At 45.5% G+C, this 26,860-nt stretch overlaps 1 protein-coding gene across 3 annotated transcripts in view; it reads right to left on the bottom strand.

The window, feature by feature from the left end:
* BT3 (BTB and TAZ domain protein 3) overlaps positions 1-26,860 on the bottom strand; it is a 51,644-nt gene that overhangs the window by 12,980 nt on the left and 11,804 nt on the right. For all 3 annotated transcript variants that reach the window (XM_087699362.1, XM_087699359.1, XM_087699367.1), the window contains 4 exons: positions 8,073-8,486; positions 7,784-7,917; positions 7,355-7,661; positions 6,957-7,273 (listed from right to left, as the gene is read on the bottom strand). In XM_087699362.1, coding sequence (XP_087555488.1) covers positions 6,957-7,273; positions 7,355-7,661; positions 7,784-7,917; positions 8,073-8,486 — 1,172 coding nt within the window. The remainder of the gene's footprint in view (positions 1-6,956; positions 7,274-7,354; positions 7,662-7,783; positions 7,918-8,072; positions 8,487-26,860) is intronic.

Here is a 26,860-nt window from a genome sequence, read left to right as displayed (position 1 = left end):
TTATAAACCCACTTAGAGCCAATTACATTCTTATCTTTAGGCAAAGGTACCAACTCCCATGTAGCATTTGCTTCCAAGGCATCCATTTCTTCATCCATGGCTTTCTCTCATTTTTCTTTTCCCATGGCTTGCTCAAAAGAAGTGGGTTCTGGTTCCTGTATCACTTTGACCATATATGCATAGTGAATGGTTGTAAATCCATCATATTTCAGCCTATCCACAGGATACCTAGCTCTGGTAGACCTGCGCAAAGTAGGCTCACTCCAGGTGCTCTTAAAACATCCCTGGTCTTCCTTACTCCAGGTGTAACAATAGAAGGAATACCCAACTCATCATCAATGCTCTGTTCTGAGCCACTGGATTCACCATCCACATAAGAGTGACCTGCATTCACATCAAACATAGGCTGATCTACCTTCTCTTTTCCTTTTCGTGATACATGCATACCACTATCTGCATTGCTTTGAGAAGATTCTCCTGATCTCAATCTGTCTGTCCATGGCAAAGAATGTGAGCCACTGCTAGAGGACGTTCCAGGTCCACTAATATTTTGTGACTGCTGCTGTGAATTCTGTGCAGCATTACCATTTTGTGCATCTACATCATCAATCACATTTATTGGTTTATACCAGCTACTCATCTCATCAAAAACATCTCTGCTCACTGTAAACTTACGAGTAGAAGGGTTATAGCATCTATACCCTTTCTGCTGTAGAGAGTAACCAATAAAGATGCACTTCTCAGTTTTTGGATCCAACTTGGATCTCAACTCATCTGGCACATGAACATAGGCAATGCAACCAAAAATCTTCAAATGAGAAATATCTGGTTTCCTACCAGTATACCTCTCCTCTGGAGTCATCCCATGTATTGCTACAGTGGGAGTTCTGTTCATTATGTAGACTGCTGTAGCAACTGCTTCAGCCCAATAAATATTTGGCAAGTCTTTTTCGTTGAGCATGGCACGAGATACCTCTCCAATATGCTTGTTTTTCCTTTCTGCAATTCCATTTTGTTGTGGGGTATGACTGCATGAATATTGCTGCTTTATGCCATGCTCCTGCAAGAACCTTGCAAACTCATTTGAAATGTACTCTCCCCCTCCATCTGACCTTAGGTATTTTATTTGTAGACCTGTTTCTTTTTCAACCACAGCTTTAAGAGTTTTGAAATGCCCAAAAACTTCACTTTTTTTTTTTATAAAATACACCCAAACTTTTCTACTATAGTCATCAATAAAAGTGACAAAATAATGACAGCTTCCAAGAGATGCAGTTTTAGTAGTCCACACATCAAAGTGGATTAATTCCAACGGCTTCTTACTCTCTTGAACATGTCTAGGAAATGGTTTCCTTGCCTGTTTTCCAAACTAACAGGCTTCACATACCTTATGCATTTCTGCAACCTTGAATTTTGGTAATCCTGTAACAATATTTTGGGCCTACATTGATTTAAGTCGCTGTACATTAACATGACCAATGCGTTTATGCCAGATATCAATATCTGCAACTACACCGGTCCCATGTGCAAACATTGCTGCACTCAATTCAGGCATGTCTGCATCCAATGTAAACATTCTGCCCTTCTTCTTTTCTTTTGCTATCAAGCGACCTTTATTTTTCATATCCTCAACAAAGCATCCATGGGAATTAAATCTGACCTGCAAGCCATGCTCAACCATTTGACCAACTGAAACCATATTTTTGGTGATATTCGGGACATGAAATACATCGGACAGGTATTTCTTTTTTCCATCTTGCATAGACAAATGAATATTTCCAATCTGCACAATAGGATGTGCAGTATCATCACCAGTCTCCACAAATCCTAGTTTTTCCATTTTCCTTGCATCTTGCATCCTGCATCCATTCTGCATGACCTGTCATGTGGTTTGATGCACTTGAGTCAACATACCACACATCGTTAGTTTCTTCTGAGAATTGGTCATGTGCTGCACCATAAACAAATGCTCATTTCTATCATCACCCTGTCTATTAAAAGATGCATAATTCCCTTGTTGCAGTTTTCCATTCATGATGTCATTCTGCTTTTTATAGCAATCTTTAGCCATATGACCCATTTTACCACAGTAGTAGCATTCAACATTGCTATTTGCATTTTGCCCTCTTTGCCATCTACCACGACCTCTTTGGCTCCCCCTGCCTCTAGAGTTACCACGTCCTCCTCCATAGGACTGGTTTTCTTGAGTTTGCTACATATTCTGATTTCTACCACGGCCTCCAGATCGGCCTCCTCTACCTCTGCCTCTACCTCTTCCAACATTTGAGTAGAATACAACTTCTTTTGAAGTTCCTCCTGAAGAAGATGCACCACCATTTCTCTGCTCCTCAGAAATTAGAAGAGCAATCAACTCCTCAAAATCAGGAAATCTTTCACGGACGGAAATGGATGTTCGAAACTCTGCATAATCCTTTCCTAGACCATTCAAGGTCACAGAAACTAAATCATCATCTTCCACTAGTGACCCAATGGAAGCAAGTGTATATGCAATCTTCTTCACCTTCATGTGGTAGTCATTGATGCTCATACTTTATCTTTGCACATTGTGCAACTCTTGCTTGAGCTGCATTTTCCTGGCTTACGTATTTATGCTATACATTTTTGACAAAGTATCCCATGCCTCCTTTGGCGTACTTGCATCCTGAATATGCACAATCATAGAGTCTGAAATGCTGATAGACAGCCAATACATAACTTTCCTGGCTCTCTCATGCCATGCTTTAAATTCCTGCATTTGCTGTTGATTGGGAAGATCAGGAAGAACTGATTCTTCTTCATCTCCTGCAACAAATTCCCAATATCCTTTTCCCATAAGGAAATTCATCATTCTAAACTTCCATGCTTGGAAGTTGTTCTTGTCAAGCTTTTCAATGACAATCTCTGAAAGAGAATCAGACGCCATTACAAAATACTGCAAAAAATTATGTCACTGCAAAGAACACAGCTTCAGCCTCACAAGGGCAAATCTGCAAAACTGACGAAAGTGGTATTTGACCACACAGTCACTTCCTAGTAACGATTTTGCATCAACAGGCAGCAAGGATGATTCTGTAACTCCCAATGTCTCTGTGCGCAGGCATACGATGCAATTTCTATAGTAACTTTTCATCGACCTGTAGAACAGTGGTTGCACAGCCTAAAACTGGGCCTTTTCCTGAGTGCATGCAGAAAACTTCCGCCTCCAAAACAGGCTCCGAAATGACCTCAAATCAAAAAAACAGGGTCACCGAGGGCTAAAGCCATTGCCCGCAGCATATGCTGCCCTCTTGCTTCACCGTGAAGGGCGTCTTAACCTGAGACAATGCACTCTTGTACTTTCCGGCTGTGCTACCTGCAGAGACTTGCTCCCAAAACAGAATTTTGCATCAACAGACAGCAAGGATGATTCTGTAACTCCCGATGTCTCTGTGCACAGGCATACAATGCAATTTCTATAGTAACTTTTCACCGACCTGTAGAACAGTGGTCGCACAGCCTAAAACTGGGCCTTTTCCTGAGTGCGTGTAGAAAACTTCCGTCTCCAAAACAGGCCCCGAAATGACCTCAAATCAAAAAAACAGGGTCACCGAGGGCTAAAGCCATTGCCAGCAGCATATACTGCTCTCTTGCTTCACCGCGAAGGACGTCTTAACCTAAGACAATGCACTCTTGCACTTTCCGGCGGCTGTGCTGCCTGCAGAGACTTGCTCCCAAAACAGAAGAATGAAAGCAACACTGATCCTCTTACCAGAACACCGCAAACTTGGCTTGCTTTCTTGAGCTCCTTACCACGAACAAGACTCTGATACCATGTCAAGATTGTGGGAGAGAAGGAAGGAGTCTCACTTGTAGCTTTCTTGCTTGCACAATGGGGGAATACACACAAAGGTGGAGGCTGAAAACAGTTTTCCTCTTCTTAGTTGTGTAAGCCAAAAAAAGAAAAGGACATAGAAATAGAAGAACCCTATATATGGGTCTCAAACCAAACTCAACTAACTAAGGTGGCATACTAACTGAGCCACGAACTAGAGTAGATGAGGATAGCTGTCATCCAACTATTATTCATGGGCAGTGTACCAACCGCATCTGCAACTGACAAGTCAGTGACATAAATGCACAACGGTCACCCTGGCATATCACGAGTGGAGCTCGATATCTCAACATTAACTTGATTAAGCACTTAATTACAGCAATTAGCAAATGAACATAAACCGAAATGCTCACTTTACCTTCATAAACTTGGACAGTGGACACCCCGTTGGCCCCAAAACTGATGCCCCTTTCGGTATTTCTTTAATTTCAATTGCTGATGGATAAATTATAAACCTAGATTTCACAATCTCCTTGGCTGATTCAAAAGCCCCTTGCTGTTCCAATAATCAGCAAAGCATTCGGGCAAATTGCCCCTCGATTTTCACCCAGGACTTACTCTACTGGAATCCCAACTAGTCAAATGCTGTCCCAAATTCACAATAGATGGGCTGGCATCTGAAATCCTCACAATTCCACGAATTTTCGGTGCTGATTTCAGTGTACAATGCCTTTGACTGATGGCTCGGGTCCCAAGGTGATTGCTAAACCCCAATTATTGCTATAATTTAGGATTTACAGCAGTAAACTCTCTGCTATCCACCAAATTTGGCTATACTCTGCTACCCATGGCTGAGAATTGCTGAGAATACTTGAGCTTAGACTGGAGGAGATGAGAGAATGTTATAGAAAGAGAGAAAATCAGCTGAAATGTATCTTCTGATTCGTAGCTCTGATGACAAATCTGATGGCACCAACAACTTTAAAAGGAGGGTAAAATACCAGCTCCGCTAGGCGGAAGAGAAAATCTGCTGCCCCCTGTCCTGTCGCGGCACGTGATCAGTTGTCATCGCCTCTCAGAGCCAAATCTGATCACCTCCTCTCCCTTCACCAAGCTCCAAATGGCTGCCATTCAACTTCCACCACCCTTCAACATCCTTCTCCCTAGTTGCATGGGAAAGTTTTGCCAAGTGGCCGCCTTCCTAATGCATTTTTCAGCCATTAAATTAATTTTTCAGAATTAATTAATTCTAAAAATTAATTTCACTCCTTCTAACCCTGCCCAAAATTAAACATGCCCATCTGGAATGAAATTGGCTAGGCCATTTGCAACTTGGAGTGGTTTCCAACCTTTGTTGACCCTTAGACTAGCATTAATTAATTAATTAATGCTAGTCCCTAGTGTCACCACTGACACTTAATAGCCAAACAATTGTCCTAGGGTCCAACCTGGTACCAACTGGCCACCAAAACCCAGTTAGCATAACTTAACACAACTTTCTCCTTTAACACCCACTGCATCCTCAGGGTCCTTGGTCCGTTCCCATGAAATAACTGCCATGTGCATCAAATGTGCTAAACAACCTTGCACATTTGATTAGTAACTTAATCAAATGTTACTAGCAAGATTAAAGTATCTCAAAATTTCATGTCCCCGTGACAGCTTCTACCTCTAGACCAAGCTCAACTAGTATCTCTACATCTATGGCAGCTACATTGGCTTCTCACACTAATGATGATGATGATGATGATACCTTATCTTTCTCCACTAGTAGTCGTGATAGTATTGTTAACATTTGCCCAAAGGAGACATAAGAGATGACGCCTTCAAATGATGCATAGTGGGTAATGTCTTTAGATGATAGATCATGCTTATTTTGATTGTACTTTAAAGTTGACCATAAATCATTTCATAGATCATTGGATGATGTGTTTACCATTTGCATTATGGACATGATTGTTCAGTGTTCAACTATTCACAACATGTCAAGTCCCTTTTATGAGTCTATATAACATCATGTTAGTCTTTTATATTGAGTTGGTATTGATGTGGTCTAGAAATTCATGTAGTGCGATCTTACTATCTTCAATAGTCCAGGCTGATGAATCTATAATGTGGTAGTGGACTTACTTAGTGGAATTGGAGCACATCAGCTCTATTTTATACAAAGAAGAGAAACAAGTTGAGTTGGAGAAAATGGTGTTTTGTCATTACAACCTACATTTGGTAAATTCAAGGAAGCATCTCATGCTGGCAAAAATTGCAACAAACATGGACTGGATTTCTAATGGGCTAGGCAAGTTTCTATGAAACTGTGTGTCTCTCTTCACATGTCACCATAAAAGAAGCACTAAACTGCATTTAAAGTGGTTACATATTCTGTGTCCTGCATACGGACATTCATGATGTCCTTTGAGAACCTTTTTCCCTAAAATGGAAAAGTAATTCAAAGGCGATTCATTTGAAAGTAACCATCTTTCATGAAGCCAGGCAGATGGAAACCTCCTTGTAAATCACTCCAAAATCAGCATCTTTTTTTATTTTGGTAATCAAGTGGCTACCCCAGTGGTAAGCCACTTACTGCAAAACCAGCATCTCTCTCTTTAGTATTCATTTTGTCTTGAAAGTCTATGATGAGCCACTATGATTGTTGAGATTTGAGGCACTCTAGAGAGTGCATCCACAACCCCATTATGCTTTCCAAGCATGTCTTAGCATCGTATACCTTGCTGCTCAACTCAATTCATAATAACTAGCATCGTTCCTGTAGAGGTCCAAAGCTATAAATACTAGATTCAATAGACCAATACAGCCTAGCATAATTTTAACCACACATCCTTTGAGAGAATATCAGTAAAAGCCAGTCTCCAAATCAGCTAAAATTGCACAAAGGAACAGAAATCATGATCAATCAGCTGCACAATATATCCAGATGATCCATTAGCTAAGCCTGTAATTGTGCCACCAATCAGCTTCAATACACAAGGTATATTTTGACAGGACAAGATAGTTATTGATAACACTAAACTAGTCATGACCTAGTAGCAAAAGGTTCAGGAGTTTTCTATCATGACTGGAAGAAAAGACTGATCAATTCCCACCACATTAATATATGGTAGAATACTTGCAAAAAGTTAACCTGTACCTGCATAAAGGGACTCTGCACGTGTCTACCTCTTGACACAAGCGTGAGTGCAACTCCAGAAGCTGCCACATACGCTTACAATGTACACAACCTCCCGGAACCTTTATTCTGCACCCAGCAAAGTGTCTGACTAAGGATTCAAGCCCTTTGCATGCCGGAAAATTGCATGGTCCTGCCTGCTTTCCATTAAAAGCCTTATCATGAGGACCAATCGTACGACAGCCATCCCTGCAAATATGGACAAGGGCTTCCATGGCATCTCGCAGTTGACCATAAACTTTCTCTTCTTCTATCTTGCGTATTCTTTCTTGCCTTTTCTGAAAACAAGATCAAGACAGATTGAAAGCAGGACAAACCCATCAAACTTACAGCAATGAGACACTTTACACTTCACTTACAGTATCTGCATCAATCACATGTTCCACCAACTCTTGTTCCAAAGAAGGATCAACCTCACGCATAACTCGCCAGCCTTCTGTTCTTGCCACACTCATAAAGTTATTAATAATAAGGCGAAGGCACATCAAGTTTAATCGTGGAACATCACACAGTCGTGCCAGTTGTAGGACATCAATAACATTTTCAACTGTGAGGACGCCTTGCTCAAGCTGACAAGTGCATAGATGTTTTATGAAAGGAACACTATACACATGTGACAGAACCAGCAAATGCAAAACATACTTTTCCATGTCTGCATGGTCATACCTGGAAGCACACAGAACAGAATCACCTAGTTGAAGTAAAACACAATGCAAACTATATGAAGAGGGAAATATTAGCCTGATTCACAAAATTTTATCTACTAGCACTTATTATGCAAGGCCCACCTCGATGAATAGATCAACCTCATAAACATACTTGCAGCAGCACAAGGTACCCCACTAATCACTATCTTGCAAGTGGATGTCTTGGTCACCCTATGCTTATTGATCATAGAATGAAAAACTGGAGACGCTGACATCTGGGGAAAAGTTCAATACCAAGAAATTTAGCATAATCAAAACCTTCAAACCACTGCATGGAGGATCTTACCTCTTGTAATTGCAGCCTTTCGATGAGACAACAAATGAGCAATTGATTTTCAAAATGCAAAAACACTGCTTGACGAAGGATTACCAGTACAATGGAGTGCACTTGGAAGGAGCCACCATCTTCTGTGATCACAGACACATCTGCGGCATTGCCCTCAAAGAACAACCTGTCCCATGTTTCTGCTACTTCTTTAGGGATCCAATAGCCAGTCCCAGTAGATTCAGGCTTCCAGTTGCTTCCGTGAATGTTTGTGGATTTTTTATTAAGAAAACCAGGAGATGGAAGTGCAGGAGGTACAGGTACAAATTTCTGAGACATATTGGATAAACATATTTTCTGCTGCATATTGGTTGAACATGCTTCCTCTGAGAATTTTGTAGCTTCATTACTCTCATCTTGTGGTGTTTCTTTCTTCAAAGAGGGTGATGCCCAATGCACTGGATGTAAGGTTGAGTTTGCCAGGGGAGAACAAGAGTCCATGTCATCAAGGTACCCTTCCTGGTAAACATGAAACACCAGCTTAAGAATAGTCACTCATTTCAGGCAACCGCAAAATTATCACCCGTTGTCTGATTAAATGCATATAATCACCCAAAAAAAAATGTTGATATACCAAATAGACCTTTGTTTTTACACAAGACTTCTATGTTGCATCCTCGAGGTGTGCACATGTTAGAGTATACCTTCTGCCTTTTCCTTCATTAAATCCTCAATCTATCTAAAGAATCCTCATTGGACATATCCTCATTCTCAGGGCATGGAACACATGTATGTGTATAAACAAAGATCTGAATAAGTCCACATTCTGGTAATCCTCAAAAACATGTTCCTTTATACCAGGGATTTCAGTGGGATTCTCACCTGGCAAGGAGTTTGGTCAAGTCTAGCATGATCAGCCTCCAAGATTCTTGATGCAGGCAGAGAGGGAGAGAGAATCTAAGGGTGTGGAACTTTTTTTTTGCCCGGCATATTTATAAAGGCACAGGAAAGCCTATAGAAGGAAGGTTGGTCTCCTCTCACCGATCATGCACTATAGAAGATAAAGATGCTTGGATATGCTTTTGATGAAAAGCGCATACAATATTATCAGACCAAAGGAACGGCCATCTCAAGGATGGTTTTGTCCCCCATTACAAAGGATAAATATGCTTGGGGTTTCCTTGAGGAGATATTGAAATGCAGAGAGACCACCAATGTGGCAAAATTTTCCTTCTACTAATACCTATGTACTTCTAAGATAGGATTACTTTGTCAATCCTCTTCCGAAGGTTCTCTTGGCATCACCTTCAACTGCATGCACCCATTGTAAAACAACCCTCTTCTTGAGGAATGCAACTCTCTTGGTGTCATCTTTGAATTGGAATAAAAGTGCTCATAGGCTTGTGCGATCCTTTCCTACTCTCCATGCTTTCAGAAATGGGAGGGACTCGCCTTCTTTGTATCCCTTGAGAGAGAGAAGGAAGAAAGATATATTAACACCTCTAAAGAAGCCAAAATGCTCTATGAGACCCAAACAACTACTAGTGTTGTCTCATCAACAAAAACAACAAACTAAAATAAAATAGAGACAGAATAAATGAATGCACAACTCATGGTCATCTGGACTCTAAGAGTAATCCCACAACCAAAACATGAAAACCTGAAAAGATTGAAAATATGTACAATGCTAATGAGCACAAAATGATAGTGATCAGTTGGATTGCTGCCTTCTTTATTGTTGAAGATCTCCGTCATGGGTGATCCAAGATGGAAAGATTGCTGAAGTGAGGGATGTGCCTGTTGTGGCAGGTGATAATGGTTGAGATTTGGCAGAAGGTATGTTTGTCAAGGGCGAGATCCTGGTGGACATGGGCAACATGGTCTCCATTACCTGATGGCCTGGTCACACTGACTCCTTAGCATCATGTCTGTTCTCCTAGAAGGACAGTCGATGTGATACAAGTAGGTGTGCTACTAAGTGCTGGAACTGAAGAATTCTGTGAGGGTCCTCTATCCTAGGTGGATCAACATCTACTCCTCTCAATCCTCTCCCTATGCCCCCTAATCCCTGGTTGACAGAGAGCGAGAGAGAGAGAGCGCACGTTGGAGAGAGTCCCGAGACGATGGCGGACGGCCTGACGTCGACCTGACCACCCGCAAGCCCCTGCGCGCACGAAGACCTGCTGTGTCTGCACGACGGCCTGCTGCGTCTGCACGTTTCCCTGGGTCGGTACGCTGGAGAGAGAGAGAGATCCGTCTGGTCCCGTCCTGTCATCACCTGAAGATGACATCCTCACGATTCTCACCTGACGCCTGACGATTCTCACCTGACGTCTGCCGCCTGACGCCTGAATCCTGCCGCATGACTGCTGCCTGAAGCGTGACGCCTGTCTGCGCACCTCATGACTGCCTGACAACTGCCTGCGCGGCTGAAGACCCACCCGCCTGATGACTGCCTGCTCCTGCTTGCGTCTTTGTGCGTTTTAGGGTTTCGACCAGAGTCGCCTTTTGTCAAACGTGATGCTGTCCATGGCGCACTGTATACCTGCAGGCCTGTGAGCCGCCTTTCACATACAGCGCAGAGAGGAGCTGCGCTCTGTCCTACCGCGAGCCTTGGAAGGAGATGGCACAGTGCCGAGAGCACCGCTTGCTGCTGCTGTCCGTGGGTGTCTGCCCTCTGCAGTTTGTTGTGCCGAGTCAGAGTAAGAGAGCCATCACCTGGCAGCACGCGACTGCAACCCTGCACAGATCAGAGAGCTGATCTGTACCTGCACACAGAGAGAGAGAGAGAGAAAGAGAGAGAGAGAGAGAGAGAGAGAGGGAGAGCAGCCTGCGCGTTTCTGCCCCCCGTGAGATCTTCACTCGGCCTCTGTCCGGTATACGTAGTGATACAATATGGCTGGTCTGGATCTGGATTTTATAGACCAAACGGTGGCAGCGCTTGGTCCGGATTCTGATACCGAGGAACCTGAGGATAAGGTTCCGTGCACCGAAGAGATACCCCCTGGTCCTGACATCCAGCCTGCAGGTAAACGCACCAAGCATACTTCGGAAGAGACAATGGATCATTAGGATCGTTCCTATGCTCAGGTTGCTTCAGATTCTGTGGACTCTAAGGATGTTGACTAGGAGCATTTGCTGGAATTTGCCAACACTCTGCTTGGCGATTATGTTCAACATAATCAGGAAGTCTTTTCTGACTCTACACCTGACAATGTTCTGGAAGCCACTGTGGACCCGAAAACTATCTTGCGCTCCTTTTCCGTGTTTTATGATCGCGGTGTGATACTCTTCTTCACTGGTAGAATCCCACTGCTTTCTCATATTCGCCAGTGGCTGCACAGTCAGCTACAAGGGGAATGTGTTGAAGAGATTTTTGTTGGGCCCCGAGGTTTTTTTAAGGTGCTGTTGAAACCTGAGACGCACCATACTGCTCTCTTGTCTAAACTGCCTTTGTTTTTTTATCGCCAGTTGGTCCATGTTGTACCATGGCGCCCAATGGCAAATTTTCAGCATCTGCTGCAACGTGAATGCCCTGTGTGGGTTGAAGTGGAAAATTATCCGGCTGTCTATTAGCCATTGTTGAAGGACGCTATGGCCACTATGGGCACTATTCTGGTCCCTCCAAGTCTAAGGGCTGTGAATCGCAACCGGTTGTGTATGTTATGGGACACTGCAAGGAAAAGGCCTACTTGGTTACGTCTCAATTGCTCTAGTATGCATCCGTTACACTTTCGTTTGAAATGGGGCAATTTTGCAAAACATTGCTTTTCCTATGGACAATTGGGGCATTTTATGGCTGCATGCCCCGAGTAGCAACACACTTCAGATGCTGGCCATGTTGCGCTGCCCATGGAAGATATGGTGTGTGATGCTCCGTCCCTGGATGCTATCCACCCACCTAAAGTTCTAGACAAAGGTAAACAACAGGTTTCGGGTCTGGATTACCGTACCACTGACTGGGTTGAAGTACGCGCAAAAAAAGGCAACAGGGTTGTTGCTGGCATGGAGAATACTGTGCCTACTACCTCATAAGATCCCATGCGTACCTATATGCGCAGGAAAGAAATGTTGTCTTCAGAGCGCTCTGCTCCTGCTATGGTTTCCTCTGCCCCCTGTCCTCAGCCCACCAGGAGAATGTATTCGGATCGTCCAAAGGGTCCACCTACTAAGCTGGCTTTTGATACCTCGTGGGATCGTCGTTATCCCCGTTCCAGCCCCAAGCCAGCAGCTATACCGTCTACCTCCAAATCTGGTTCTCAAAACTCTTTTGCTGTGTTGGCGGATTTCTTGGATGAGGGAGTCCTGGACATTCTCGCAGAAAAAGTCAAATCGAGGCAAGCTGTGTCTCGTACCAAATTTTGTTTTGAATACACATGAAAATAGCCACGTGGAATGTGCGAGGAATTTATTCTCGCCACAAGCAACATGCCATGTGGACTGTATTGCATGAGAATCAGTGGGATGTCCTGTGTGCTATTGAGCACAAGAGTCACGGAGAAGCTGGAAAAGTTGTGGATTGCCATGGCTTTCGTTTGTTGTATGCAAGGACACAGGCCATGCATTATTCGGGTGTGCTCATGATTGTACATGAAAAATATCAGCCTGTTCTTATTAAAAATGATGTACATGGCCGCTTTCTGGTGATTGAAATTTTATTCGAAGGGGAGATCTTATGGTTACTTGACCTCTATGCTCCAAATGATCCTTTATCTCGCCGGGAGCTTTGGCAGACTTTGTAGACTTCCTTGTCACTTGGCAGACGGGGCTTCTTGATGGGGGATTTCAATATGTGTGTTGATTCTTCCCAATCCACATCGGAGCATTCAGTAATGGACGCGCCGGAAAGTCGTATGTGGCATGAGTTGGCTCTTACTGTTCTTAAACAAGATCTCTGGTCCTGGCTACACCCGTCTTCTACAAGGTTTACTTTCCATTCTACCCAGTATGCAACAACATGGTCGCGGTTGGACCGCATATACATCATGCAGAATGATGATTTTCTTCCTGAGATGCTCGAAATGAAAGTGTTGCAGCAATATGCCTTGTTGCACCATTTCCCTCTCCAGCTTGAGCTGCTTGCACAACCCATTGTACCTTTCAAGCAATTTCTAGAGAGACTCCCTTTGCGTTTCAACTCGTCTTACTTGAAGCATGCAATCTTTCAGGGCTATATGCAGCAATTAATTGATAGATTCTTATTGGACTTCTCCTCTCAGGGCACTGCTTCATTTGAAAGATTGCTCTCTAATGTGCAGCGGGTTGCTCGGCAGTATGGGATCCATCATGCCTCTCTTTGTCGGCGGCGTCGACAAGCAGCGGAGGACCTGTTGGCTTTGGTTCGTTCTCTGCTGGTGGACACTCCGGATGATGCATTTCTGCTAGCATTGGCAATGCGGGTGGCTGATCTTATTAAAGAGTTTCAGTTGAAATCGTATCAGCAGGCCAAATTGCAACAGCTCACGGAGACTTTGCAAGATAGTGCGTGTCAGATTCATAAGTTCTTTCGAGCTCTCCATGCCTCTCCTGCTCGAGAGAATATGACCAGACTCGAGGATGCAGAAGGCCACCTAGTCCTTGATCCGCAAACTATTGTGCATATGTGTAGGAATTATTTCCGCGACCTTCTTGTTTCCACTTCTCCACCTTCAGTCCAAACTACTCAGGCCCGTTCGGTTTTTTATGACCTGGTCCGCAATCAGGTTCCGCAAGACATGCAAGCTACTATGGAGTCAGATATTTGTGAGGCAGAGGTTATAGACGTTTTGTTACACTTGCCCAAGGATAAAAGTCTGGGTTGGGATGGTCTCACCAATGAGTTCTTTGAGGCTTTTGCTACCCAACTGGCGAAACCATTGAAGGCTTTGTTTCAGCAGGTGTGGAAAACGGGGATCATGCCTTCCTCATGGAAAGAAGGACTTATTAAACTACTTCCAAAGGTTCCTTCGCCGTCTACGTTGAAACATTGGCGCCCAATTTCTTTGATGGGTCTATATATAAAATATTTTCCAAAGTAATGGCGAATCGGCTCCATAAGCATCTCCCTGCCATTGTGCACCCTCTCCAATATGGTTTCATTAAGGGCCGAAACATTCTGCATAATGTATTAAATGCGCAACTGGCGATTGATTATGCAAGGCATTCTAATCAGGAGGTCGTACTGATTCAATTGGACCTAGAAAAGGCTTTTGACTATCTGGACTGGTCTTTCGTTGCTGAACTTATGTCTGGTATGGGCTTTGGTGCTCGGATGTCTTGTCTAATCTACACCATCAGTGCTGCGGCGTCTTCGCGAGTCATGCTAAATGGAGGCGTTAATGAGCCATTTGTCCTTGCCCGCTCTGTCAGACAGGGGTGCCCTTTGAGCCCTCTCTTCTTTGCCCTTGCGACTCATCCAGTTCTTTCGATGTTATCTCATATGGCAGCTTCTACTCAGTTGGTTGGATTGTCGCTTCCTTCTGGACAGCACTTCATTAGTCAATCCTTGGCTGATGACAGCTTTATGATTTTGCGTGCAGACAAGGATAAACTTCCAAAAGCATTGGATGTTTGGGCTCTCTTTGGTCAGGCGTTCGGCCTTCACATCAATGCGTTCAAATCAGCCATTCTCAGCTACACGGAGTCAGATTTGCAGTCCTTGGATTGGCAGGGTATGGTTGTTCCTCGTGGCTCCATTGTCAGGCATCTTGGGTACCCTTTGGGTGTTGATGTTCCCCCAAAGCAGCTTTTGCAGTGGATTTCTCAGAAAATGGTGGCTAAGTTTCTGTATTGGAAGTCTCACGCTTGGCCCTTCCATGTTCGCCTCAAAGTACCCCAAACAATTATGTTGCCAATGCTCACATATTTCTTGCCATTGCTGCCCTAGACTACTACGACGCTGAATGCTCTTACTCAATCTATTCGTTTCATGCTATGGAAGAAGGATTCCTTGCATGCTGGTATTTCATGGATTTCTTAGTCGCATGCGTGCACCCCCAAACGCATGGGTGGAGGGGCTATTTTAGATGCCCAAACTCACATGTTGTCACTCCGTTGGTCTCTTTTCTGCGCCATGTGCTCGGATCATCATCCGTGGGTCCTTATAGCACGTTATTTCCTTGAGGACCATGGGCTTCTGCATGGCAATACCCAAATCTGGAGTTCTTGGTGGCATGTTCTTAATGCTGATTCGCGGTTCTCCAGTTCTTCTTCATCGCTACTTACTCATTCGGTATGTTCCTGGAAACTGGTCCTCCAGAAGGCTCAGTGGCATCCAACGGAGGATCGCTTAGCTACTAATTCTTTTCAATTGGAATTGTTGGCAGTCTCGCGGTTACTTTCATGGGAAGGTAAACACGAGCTTAGACCACAATTCAACTGGATGCCACGTTTGGGCTTATCTTCAGTCGCGGATGCCACCCTTGCCAATCGCAATGTCCTAATATCGTTTCGTACAGCTAGGAGGTTTTTCAGGATCCCTCGTGGATATAGGCATTTATGGGAACAGCTTTTGATGGTGCTCCAGAGCAGACAACCCTTTCCTGCCCTTGCTTCGGATCATCCCTGGCAGGATTGGGACTTCGAAGGCCGGCTGAATTTAAGCAAAGCTTCTGCTAACCAGGTGTATCATCTTCTGATTAAGGATCATCAATGGTTGGTTACTAAAGCGAATACTCTATGGGGATTGCGTAAATCCCGATCATGGTGGAGGGCAACTGTGATGGAGGGCTGGTTGAACAAGACACCCTTCAAATATAAGGTCTTTCTTTGGAGAGTGATGATTGGTGGTCTTCTGCTTGCTTCAGCTCTTTCCAAGCAACGAATCTCCAACGGCAACTGTTTCTTTTGCACCACTACTGTGGAATCCGCCCGGCACCGATTTATTTCTTGCCCCATCGCTAAGAAAGTCTGGTTATTCTTGTTAGCCATTTGGCGAGCGGCGTGATGAATCTCCAACGGCAACTGTTTCTTTTGCACCACTACTGTGGAATCCGCCCGGCACCGATTTATTTCTTGCCCCATCGCTAAGAAAGTCTGGTTATTCTTGTCAGCCGTTTGGCGAGCGGTGGTTGGTTTCTCACTACGCCCCTTTGATTGGGCTTTTGGACAGCCCAAATACCCCACTCCGGCACAACCACATATGAAGCTCATGTATCACTTTCTTCGATATTGGGGCTGTTGGCATAACTGGACCACTCGGAATGCTTTTCTTTTTTATTCCGCCTATAATGTTCAGCGGAATATTACTAGGCTTAAGGGCCTCTTGTATTGGCAACTAGATCTTCTCCAGCATTCTGGCATGCCCTCTAGGGAGGACTTACGTCCCTGGCATATGGCAATTTCCTCCGCGTCTTTGCCATGACTTTGTAACTCGTAGTACTAGAACCTCTTCACATGATGGCTTAGTGTCATCATGTATCTTGTAATCAAGTAATCTTGCATTTTTTTTTCGTAATTAATACAATTACCTTTTACGAAAAAAAAAAGAGAGCACACGCACGTGCGCGTGCATGCGTGTGCGTGCGCACGTGTGTGTGTGTGTGTGTGTGTGTGTGTGTGTGCTACAATATGTGCATTGTGTCAGAGTGCAGCGGTGCGGAAGTGTAGGACTGAGAGAGAGAGAACGCAGAGAGAGAAGGGAGAGAAAGAGACAGTGGACAATGAAGATCTGCTGTATAAAGAATGTTGAATACAAAGATATACATGGGCGCAGTGCGCTGGACTGCGTGTCTCCACCTCGACAATGCGACCTGCTGTCCACCTCGAAGTCTACTGCAGTCTGCACTGTCTGCTGTCTGAAATCTGTGAACAAAGACAGAAAACTGCACGGCACCGGTCTGTAATCTGCGACAGAGAAGAGTGGCCAGACTGCTGGAAATGTCGACTATAAATAGTCAAAAACTGCCACGAACTAGGGCGCCAGAAAATAGGGCGCAGCCTGGAATAAGTCGGCTGCATTAAATGCAGCCGACTGGGCTGCAGACAGTCGGACTGCCACGTGGCAGTCCGACTGCACAGTCCGACTGTGCAGCTGCTGGTCCGACTGTGCAGGCTATGATCACTGATCTCTAACACCCCCTCTCAGAGCCTGGACAGGGCAGAAGCCTGAGGGATCTGGAATGTTGCCGAAGTAGAGCCTGAGGAAGCGCCTTCGTAAACACATCCGCAAGATTGTCCTCCGTCTTGCAATACTCCACAGTGATGGTCTCATCCAAAAGCTTTTCTCGGATGAAGTGGTACTGAATCTCAATGTGCTTCGTCCGGGCATGAAAAACAGGGTTCCTTGCCAAGGCAATGCAACTCTCATTGTCACATCGCAGCAATGTAGGACGAGTCTGGGGGCACCCAAGCTCCTCCAACAATCTCCGAAGCCACACAACCTCGCATGTGGTGGAAGACGCGGCCCGATACTCCGCCTCAGTAGACGAAAGGACTACCGTGGGCTGCTTCTTGCTACTCCATGAAATAACACCTGCACCCAAAGTAAAGCAGTAACCTGTTGTAGACCGCCTGTGGTCCACGTCACCGGCCCAATCCGAGTCGCTTCAACCTACAAGTACAAGATCTGACCCATCTGTCCCTGCGGGGTAATGAATCCCCAAATCAGACGTCCCCCTCAGATACCGAAGTATCCTCTGAGCAACCTGCCAATGCACTGTCTTAGGTTCACTCATGAACCCTGCCAAGAGCCCAACAGCAAAACATAGATCAACCCTGGTGTTGAGAAGCCAAATCAAGGACCCTATCAACTGTCAATAGCGGGACGCATCCGCCAAAGGAGAAGCTGAATGGGAAGTGGCCTTCCAGTTCGGATCCATAGGAGTAGAGAGGGCCCGACAATCTTCCATCTCAAAAGACACCAAGAGCTCCTGTACATATCTCTGTTGGGAGAGAAAGATCCCCCTCTGAGACTAATAAATCTCATGGCCTAAAAAAAAATGGAGTAGCCCCAAATCCGTCATCTCGAACATCCGATGTAAAGCTGACTTTGTCTCCTGGACCTGCTGTGCATCATCACCTGTGACAATCAAATCATCAACATATAATACAAACAGCACACAACCATCCTCGGAAGTGTGAACATACAGCTGCGGATCGGCCTTGGACCGCCGATATCCCAACTGAGACTGGAGGAACGAATCAATCTTCTCGTTCCAAGCTCGCAGGGCCTGCTTGAGGCCATACAGGGCCTTCTTCAACCTGTAGACTTGCCCATCTGAAGAACCAAAGCCAGGAGGCTGCTCAACGCAGATCTCCTCCTTCAAATCACCATTCAGGAAGGCCGACTTCACATCCAACTGATAAACAGGCCATCTCCTATGGCCAGCCAAAGCAAGAACAGCTCTAATGGTTGCCATACGAGCTGTGGGGGCAAAGGTGTCATGACAGTCAATCCCTGGGCGCTAGGCAAAACCCTTAGCAACAAAGCGAGCCTTGTGCTTATCCAAAGTACCATCACTGAGATATTTGGTCTTGAAGACCCACTTGACCCCAATCACCTTCTTCTTCGGGGGGCGTGGCACAAGTGACCAAGTGCCATTCCTCTCAATAGCCTCCAACTCAGCTTCCATAGCTTTCTTCCATGGGGCGGACTGTAAAGCCTCCTTCACGGAGGTGGGCTCTCGATCCTGCATAACACGGGACATCAAACAATAATTGGAGCAAACAAGCTCCGAAGAATGCGCCTGGTGCCTCCGTGACCGCCGCGGACCATCCTGCGGTCCCCACTCCTCAGGAACCCCCTCGATCCCTGAATCACGGAGTGTGTCACGGGCCCAGCGAGGAGGAGGCCGAACCTCCCCTCGTCGTTCTCCATCAGCAGAAGACTCTGGAATATCCACCAGTGGTAACTCCTCAGAGGTGTCCGGTGGAACAGTAGACTCTGTGTCAGAAACAGAATCATAATCAAAAGGCACGGGCTCCAGTGGAACTGTAGAAGGAGCCCAACTCTCCCCTGGATCTCCAAGAACGGGATGCTCCTCACCCGTTGAAGTAGCCGGAACCTCCACAAACCGCACATCACGGCTAGTGTACACATCCCGCTTGACGGGATCATACAGTCGCGGTAGCCTTGGGACTGGGAGCTGTAGCCAACAAATACCTGTTTTCGGGAAGCCGCTTCAAATTTACCACGGTGAGCCTTGGGAATATGAACATAGGCATCACACCCAAAGACTCGAAAGTAAGAAACATTTGACTTCGTCCCAAAATAAGCCTCAAATGGAGTCATCCCTTCCACGGCCGAAGTAGGGGATCGATTAAGAATGTGGACTGCAGTAGCCACAGCCTCGGCCCACAGAACCTGAGGGGTCTGTCGGTGCTCCATCATGATGCGCGCCATCTCGATCACACTACGGTTCTTCCGTTCTAGAATACCATTTTCTTGAGGAGTATTGGTATTGGCAAACTCCTGGTGAATTCCTCTATCTGCACAAAACCGAGCAAATTCATTAGACACAAATTCACCTCCCTTGTCGGATCGCAAGGTCTTCAACTTCCGGCCTGATCGGTTCTCCTCAAAGAGAAGCCAATCCTTGAAGTGCGAGAAAGCTTCTGACTTTAGTGCCAAAAAATAGGCCCATGTCATCCTGCTGTAGTCATCCACGATCAACATGAAGTACGAGCTCCCACGCAGGGACTCATTCCTCATAGGGCCACATAGATCCGTAGATACTAGCTCCATCGGTGAAGTAGACCGCCGCGAAGCGGTGTGGGGAATGGCATCTCTATGCTGCTTCCCCCGTATGCAGGAGACACATGGCTGCTGGCTCACCACTATATCCGGCAACCCTCGAACAAGCTGTCCACGTGACGCCCTCCGAAGATAGTCATAGTTCAGGTGACCAAACCGAGCATGCCATAACTCAGACTGTGACTGTGAGGTAAGAAGAAGAGTAGAGAGGGCAGTGGAAGACTTCACTTTGTAAATGCCGTTCTCCTCATATCCGGATGAGAGAACCTTCCTCGATCCACGATCAAGGACTCGCACAGTAGAACTGTCAAACTCCACCAAAAGACCAAGGGAGCAAATCTTATGAACTGAAAGGAGATGGTACCCTAATCCTGGTACATGCAAAACCTCTGAGGTATGGGTGCCACCTCGTCCATCCGGAATAAGCTGCATCTTACCCCGACCTGCAACAGAAACTGAAGAGCTGTCGCCAATGAGAACCTGCCCACGCGAAGGTCGCAGCTGGGCAATACCATCTGATGAAGGAGTCATGTGCCGTGAGGCACCACTATCAACAATCCACTCTCGAGCTTGGGGAGCCGTCATCGCAGCATCAGAAGCATTCGGTGAAGCGTCCTCAATGACAACTAGATGTAGAAATGCAGCTGATGAGGGTGCAGCCACCGCTCCAGAATCCTTGGTATCCTTCTTCTTGGTGTCCTTCGTGTCTTTGTCAGGGCAATCCTTCTTTCAATGGCCAGTCTTTCCACAAATATGACATGTGGAGTCTTTGTCCTTGTCCTTCTCCTTGTCCTTCTTGGACTTGTTATCCCCCTTCTTCTTCTTTTGGTCCTTCCCCTTCTTCTGAGAGGCTTGACCTGTCAACACCTCCGTCTTGGAAGCATTCTGTCCCTTTAACTGTTCCTCTTGGTCCAAGACCATAGGAACCAACTCTTCCCAGCGAAGAGTAGACTCTCGCCCCGAAGCAATAAAGGCAGAGTAAAATGTACCGAATCGTGGCGGCAACTGGGACAATAGTGTGATCGCCATGTCTTCGGAGGAAATCGGCTTCCCCGCATTTTGAACCTGCATCTGTAGCTGCCTTAGCTTGTTAATGTGTTCCCTTAGCGAAGAAGACTTATTTACGGACAAGGTCCGCATCTGTACCTCCAAAGAAACCCTCTTCATCAGGGTCATCCAATTGTACATTTGATCAAGCTCCAGCCATATCTCACGAGCCACCGTCAAGTGCTCGATGTGAGCGATCACGGCTGTAGTGCATGATAAAAAGAGAAAGGATCGAATCCTGGCATTCAGTTTGTCCCAATGAGACTGGGCCCTAGCCAACTCCGTACGAGCATCGGAAGAGAGTTTGGACTCATCTCTTACCGAAGGCCGGTCAATATCCTCCTGTACCAACTCCGCCAAATCATAGGACTCAAGGATGGCCAACATCATAACGCGCCAAATGCGGTAGTTGTCGCCGTCGAGCTTCTGATCTGTAGGAAGAGCCGGTAAGACAGGCACCTTCCGGTCCATAATCGCCTGGAACTCCAGATCCATCTCTGTAGACATCTTCACCTGCAATGCCTTCTCAAACGCAAAAGCAGCCCCCTCTGACTGGGTAAACTCAGCCTGCTAAGGCTCTTCCGCGTCCCAAAGCTTCTTCACCCGCCGGAGGTGATGAAAAAGCAAAACCTGCACTTTTAGGTTGAAAACTCAAACTTCCTCCGTGTCAAACAGCAGTAAACAGCAGCAAATCCACCACCTGTACTCCTTTCCTGTGCGTCCACACTCGTTTCAGCCTTGTTCCAAGGCGCAGCCCTCTTGTCTGCCCTTAAACGCAAAAAAACGCAAATTTGTGTCGCGATGGAAACTCCACTTCAGGTTGATTCTGCGCTCAGTCAGCCCTCAAACACTGCTCTGATACCATGTCAGAGTGCAGCGGTGCGGAAGCGTAGGACTGAGAAAGAGAGAACGCAGAGAGAGAAGGGAGAGAAAGAGACAGTGGACAATGAAGATCTGCTGTATAAAGAATGCTGAATACAAAGATATACACGGGCGCAGTGCGCTGGACTGCGTGTCTCCACCTCGACGATGCGACCTGCTGTCCACCTCGAAGTCTGCTGCAGTCTGCACTGTCTGCTGTCTAAAATCTGTGAACAGAGACAGAAAACTGCACGGCACCGGTCTGTAATCTGCGACAGAGAAGAGTGGCCAGACTGCTGGAAATGTCGACTATAAATAGTCGAAAACTGCCACGAACTGGGGCGCCAGAAAATAGGGCGCAGCCTGGAATAAGTCGCTGCAGCCGACTGGGCTGCAGACAGTCGGACTGCCACGTGGCAGTCCGACTGCACAGTCCGACTGTGCAGCTGCTGGTCCGACTGTGCAGGCTATGATCACTGATCTCTAACACATTGTGCATTTAATAAAAGTCAAGCTACACTTGATGTATACCATGGCCTTGTTTACTTGAATTAAATTCTAATTTCATCGCATTTATCAAGCTGAGACCTCACTCTGTCTGCTCTCCTCTTTAGGTGCTCAATTCTCAAGGGTTTCTTATATCACCATTTGTCTACTCTAAAATAGCCGTGTTAAGGGCTGACTTGCTGCTGCCATTATTAGATCCTAAGTAAAAAGTAATGGATTCAAATTGCAAAGAAGGGGAAACACCTAGCACACACACCTACAACAACCATAATCAATGACACATTGGAGGAGGAACAAAAAAGGAAAATGAGAGCACTCCATGTTTGGGTGACGAGGCTGAAGATGCATGAAAAAGTGGATGAGGACACCAAGGTGCTATACACATTAATGAATATTAAGAAAGACACGCATGTCTCCGCTTGGAGAGTGGGCAAGAAAAGCACAGAAGGGGAGAGCTCAAAAGAGCATGCACTCATTCTCCACTTCCCCACCATGGAGGCCAAGAGAGACTTCCTAGCTCACACCGCACATTGAAGGGGACCAGTGTGTTTTTGGGTGACGATATCACACCAACCCAACTAGCCCACATGGGAGAGTGCATGCCAAAAATTAAGGTAGCCAGGGAGGAGGGCAAACTCGCCTTCTACAAAGGAGGGAGAGTGGTAGTCATGGAGAGGTGCCACAAATGACGGTGTGAGACTTATGGGACTAGCCTTGCAGTGGCAGTTTGGAACTGTAATGGAGCCCTCTGATTGGATGTGGGAGCTTTTGAGAAGACATTCAGAGGGAGAGATATAGTGTTCTACTCAGAGACACATCAGGGACCACATACTACACTCCCATGGGTGACTCGCTACAAGTGGGGGTCAGCTTGCAGGAAGGAGACATGCACAGACCACAGTAATCGTGGATCGGGAGGAGTGGCAGTGTTATTCAAGGAGGAGCTACAGCAAATGATCTAGGTACTCCGCAGAGATGAGCAGGCCAGATACATGTGGGTGAGAGTGCATGGTGAGGAACACACCTTGTATGTTGACATATGCTATTTCCCCCCTATGATGTCCCGATACGCCCCACCCAAGGGGCAATCACCAAATGTGGCTTTGGATGAGGATATTTTGGAGTTCTCGAAGGAGGGAGAGGTTATCTTACCTCCCATCAGGTGTCTTTCTTTGATGCATTTGAGGAGATGCTACAGGAGCAGCATGTGTCAGAGCTACAATTGGAGAGGACATCTCAGGATATGGGGAAAGTCACCAAATATGGGAGATACCTTGTGGAGATGGGCACAGCACACAGGTTGGCCATTCTCAATGGCCTGGCTAGATACCCCCTATCTGGTGCCTTCACATGTTATCCTCACCGACACGGTGCTAGCACAGTAGACTATGTTCTTGCCCCACCGATCCTGATATCTCACATCCAGGACCTCTCAATATCCCCACTCCTTCTCGGAGTTGTAGTAGATCATGCCCACCTATCATTCACCATCGACCCCCCTATCACTGACTTGCAAACCCATCATGCAGCTCACCAACACCCGAGATACCTCTTTTCCAGAGAGACAGAGGATATCTATGAGGCGGAGATCCTTAGATTGTTACATGATGTAGACCCCCACGTTCCATTACAGGAGCTAACTCAGTAGTTCAGTGAGGCCCTACACATCGCTACAGATGTAGCCTTCCCACACTCACAACCCACATAGAGAGCCTCCACCAGGGTGACGCCTCGGAACAGCTGGTATGATGATGAGTACCGTGAGACTAGAGCACAGCTATAGAGAGAGATAGCACTGGGGTCCACTACCTACAGACAGGCACAGATACTCTTTAGACGCCTCACACAATGGAAGAAGAGAACATTCTTGACCCAGTTGGAGCGAGACCTATATCAGTTATTCTTGAGCCAGGACTCTAGAGAGGCTTGGAGGCTTTTCAGAGAGCATTGCTCGACCACACCTATTACGTCCACCGATGTATGGGAGGAGTATGCAGCTAGTCTTTATATTGTGGAGGCTCAGCCACCTCTTCCCGACCCACTTGAGCCTTGTCCAGAGACCACCACTTTCTTTACAAAAAGTAGGGTCTGAGAGGCCATTGACAAACTTAGCAGAGGAAAGGCACAAGATCATGATGGATTAGTAGCCGAGCACTTGATCCATGCTAGAGATTTGGTGGTAGGATTCCTAGCTTACATATTTATCAGAGCCATGTGTGAAGGCCTACTAGAAAGTTGGAGCACGTTTTGCTTGCTTCCGCGTTGTCGTGTTTGTTTGTTCACATATTCTCCATATAATTGATACACACACACTCCCATAGGAATCCCTAGACACTTATCCTAGTAAATTTTGGGCTTGTTTTACCTATTTTATAAAGAAAGTGGGGCTATCCATTCCTATTTTTCATACTTCGGGGCACAGTGACTCAATGGGATGAACAATGATTTGAAACCCTCAATACTAAATCTTGTGAATCAATTAAAACAAAGCCCTTTAAAAAAATGCAATTGTTGATTCCATTTGCCTTTGCAGAACTTGGTAGACCCTTGGGGAGTCGACGAGTATCCTTGGTCCAATATCGTGGCCTCTCTAGGGTGATCACTTGGACTCCCTTGGTGAGATAACCATCATCTCTGTAGTCTTGACAAGTCACTGGGCGACTGACTTGTACACTTTTCTCGATGCCCTAGCTGCTTTGGGGTGGGATACCTTAGAATAAAAGAAAATATCTATAAAAGAGCTTATTCCTCATGGCTTAGTTTTGGGCTTGAGAGGGGGTGTTGAGCTAAAAATGCATTAGCTTGACTTAAACAATCCCGAAAGATAATTAATGGAAAAACCTTTTTATTTTAAAAAGAAATGTGATTCTAGAGAGTTACTGTGTCCCACTTACAAAACTCTAATTTGGGTGTCCCAAACTTTCTATAAATAGGCATGCAATCCATCACTCTCTCTCTCAATCTCGTTTTTGTAGGTTTCAAGAGCTGTATCTTTGTTACCTACACCCCGTTTGCAAGGGATATCACAGTGAGAGCTTCCCATAGTCATTTGCTACCACCTAACGCTTGGTTTCAGCCTCCATCTCCTTCATCCATTACTGGGGACTACATTTGGAGACTCTTCTACTACTCGCGACTACTCTATATTGACGTTCTATTGTTTTCACCTATTGCCCAGCACTGTACACATCCTTCTGGAGGCTACATTTATAGTCTAGAGTTGTTGCCTTAACATTCTCTCTCCTCCTAGATTGTGTTTACTGCCTGTGGTTGCCGCCCTGACTTTCTCTCTTCTCTCTCTGCTACATTTTTAGTATTTCTCTCTCCTCACTGCTACATTTTTAGTCTTTCTCTCTCCTCACTGCTAGTTTGTATCAAATCCAGTCTTCTTGGGAGCGTTTGCTATTGTTTGATACATGGAGGCTGCCTTGGTGTGTTTTCAAGATCCGTTTTGGAGTACAACACACTCTCTAGCTCATAGCCTCTGCCTTGATCCCAAAGATACGAGAATTCGAGGTTTAGTATTCACTGCATAGTGAGTATGTTGCATGAGCATTGTATATTTAGTAGTCATTCACTTCATTATTCATTGTGTTCACTGTCTTTGAGTTACCCTAATCCTAGCCATATTTTGTGTTTATCAATCTCTGCTTTGTCGTATGATTGATTTTGTGTTTTCCATATTTAGAGCATTTTTTCACAACCAAGTAGTCTTTCACATGCATTACGCTCCCGGATTTCTCTAATCCACAATAGTTGCACAACTACTTTGATCCACCGGAGCTCTCGTATCCTTGATTAGAGTGACGTGCCTCTAAAATGAATCCGGTGCCATGATTAGATAATGGGAATTTGTAAAGAGATTAAGTAATAAGAACTCAGAAGAAGATTGAAGGAGGAGGAGGAGGAGGGAACTTGGAAGAAGAATAAAGAAAAAGATGCATGGAAGAAGAAAAAGTAAAGAAGGAACTTGGAAGGAGAAGAACTTAGGAGGAGGGAAGAAGAAGAAGAACAATAAGGAAGCAAACGGTAGAGAACTGGAGTGCAAGAGATGAAAATGCAAAAGACAAGGCGAAAATACCAAAGATAGTCCATTTTTGCTCTAGATAACCGGTCTGCCCGTGTGCTTGCAAGATGGTGAAATGGGGTTTCTCCATTCCCGTTTGGATCCAAAATTATCGTCTCATTTCAGGGCTGTCGAAACGCCATTCCGGGGTTAACTCGTGTTTAGGTTGCGAGACTTGTGTGCCATGTTAAGCTGTGTCTGAGCGTATTCCTTCTATCCCATAAATCCTAATGGCTTCCTCTAAGGTTGGTGGTAATGTGTTTAGCTCTGCTTTTAAAACTGTCTGAGCGGTATAAATCTCTTGGGAATTCTACGATCATTGTTGATGAAGCACATCCAAGCTCTAAATGGATCTTACCAGAAATAGGCACTGCTCATATTTATGGAGAAATCAGCTCTTCAAAGTCAAGGCTTCGACTGTCTATACTGAAGATCAGGGTATACTTACAGTACAAGATACTTTATCTGAAGATCAGCATGTTAATTTGTTGTCCTTAGTCCTTCCAAAAATACAAAAACACCAACAGAAAAAACACTATTCTTACTTGCACTTAGGCTATATAACTATAGGGATAATTCCTCTCTTCCGGAGAGGTCTCAATGTTTCCTCCATGGCAGCCATTCTAGATACCAGACATGTAGAACTAATGGATATGATTATAGGAGCTGCAGTATCCCCTCTGTCCAATGATCTAATCTTTTTCGAGTTAAGGCCTAATTATGTAATTTCTATGGATAACC

The sequence above is a fragment of the Lygodium microphyllum genome, chromosome 2 (assembly GCF_053477565.2).
Source record: "Lygodium microphyllum isolate KBCC chromosome 2, Lygodium_microphyllum_v1.1.10, whole genome shotgun sequence".
Classification (NCBI taxonomy): Eukaryota; Viridiplantae; Streptophyta; class Polypodiopsida; order Schizaeales; family Lygodiaceae; genus Lygodium; species Lygodium microphyllum.
This window is presented reverse-complemented; position numbering and strand designations above follow the sequence as displayed.